The sequence below is a fragment of the Perkinsus marinus genome (genome assembly GCF_000006405.1).
Source record: "Perkinsus marinus ATCC 50983 genomic scaffold scf_1104296967432, whole genome shotgun sequence".
NCBI classification, from domain to species: Eukaryota; Perkinsozoa; order Perkinsida; family Perkinsidae; genus Perkinsus; species Perkinsus marinus.
Window position 1 is genome coordinate 1 of NW_003203551.1, and position 1,403 is coordinate 1,403.

At 50.2% G+C, this 1,403-nt stretch overlaps 1 protein-coding gene across 1 annotated transcript; it reads left to right on the forward strand.

Annotated features, from left to right (window-relative positions):
• Positions 1 to 994: 994 nt before the first annotated feature.
• On the forward strand, positions 995 to 1,321 carry Pmar_PMAR015006 (hypothetical protein; the record flags this gene model as incomplete). Its single annotated transcript, XM_002768703.1, has 1 exon — positions 995 to 1,321. A coding segment is annotated over one exon (327 nt), but the record flags the coding sequence as incomplete, so codon positions are not given.
• Between the last annotated feature and the right edge of the window lie 82 nt (positions 1,322 to 1,403).

The following is a 1,403-nucleotide window of genomic DNA, read 5'->3' on the forward strand; positions in this document are numbered from 1 at the left end:
TTTGATCATTATTATCTATTATTTTTGACCTCTCTACCGGCTCAGCCGTGCGTCCGACACATAAAGTAGTAGTATCAAGTTGTAGTAGTAGTAGATCATGATCACATTCATTGCAGTATCTTTCTTGTTGTCAAAGCCATGGTTGATACCTTCGACCCGCAACAGAGGGAAGCCTACTATCTTATCATGACAAGCATATGCCAGGAGCCGCCGAACGCAAAATCCTTCTTTTTGACTGGATACGCTGGATGTGGCAAGTCACATGTGCTGCGAACTCTCATTAACAACCTACCCAACAAGTTCAAACCAATAGTGCTAAGCTGGACAGGGTTAGCTGCGAGCCTTTTGCCACATGGAACGACGGTGATGTCCTTCTGTGGGCTGGGCTTTGATTCCTCAGGCCTGGTGGGCAGGGTTGGTTATTGCGTGAAAAATACTCATACTTTTCATGAATGAAACAAACGGCTTGAATTGAACGAAAAAAACGGAAAAATTGAAAAAAATCGGGCGCGCGCGAATTTCTTTTTCCAGCGTGACTTAGTGGACAATCTCGGTAAATTTCATCATGCAAGGTCAATCATGGAACCTCCAGTCACAAAGGGACTGGTGGTGAAACAGGTTTGACCGGTCAAAATCCACGCCGAGCAAGCTCCGACTCCGGGCGGAGAGCAGAAATGCGCCGCTCCAGAACACAATTGTGTTTGCGTGCATAGCTTGAAATCGATCAACCATTGCAGCGGGTGCAACATAATCAATTGCATGTTGAGCAAGCTGACAGAAACTCGTATCTGTCAGCTTAACTCAAGAGACAAGCAAGGGCTTGCTCTTCACGGTTCGTAGACCGTCTGTGAGGTGACCGATCGCTCGGGATGGTCACCTCCCGCCCCTTGGTTGGGTGATCTGGGCTCGGATGCCCTTGTGACAGGTTATTCACGATGATCCGGGGTTTTACGCAGCCTCGTCTCTTCAGTGATTTTACTTCTCCTTATGGCAGATCGAGACATCTCCGAACGAGAATCAGCTGCCGCTCGAGAGGCAGTCGTCAACGCTGCTCGCCGAGTCGAAGAGTCTATCGGGTCAAGGTCGAGAAGGGCGTCTCATTCTTCGGTCCCCGCCGCCTCCTTTACCGCCACAAGCAACAACAACAACGACGATGATGCCAACAACGACAATACCAACAACACTACTGATATTGCCAACTCTAGCCCCTCAAACGTTCAGGGAGGCGCAAACAACGGCATCGAGCATGCCGCTAACGAGAGTCGTGAGGAGGCTCCCATCGACAACGCCAACGAGGCTGATGGGGACCCTCTTAATGCTGGTCTCACCTCCTCGTCTCTTCATGACAAGCTGTGGGATAGGGAGGTGATCCAGGTCATCCACAACCTCACCAGCGGGGGAGG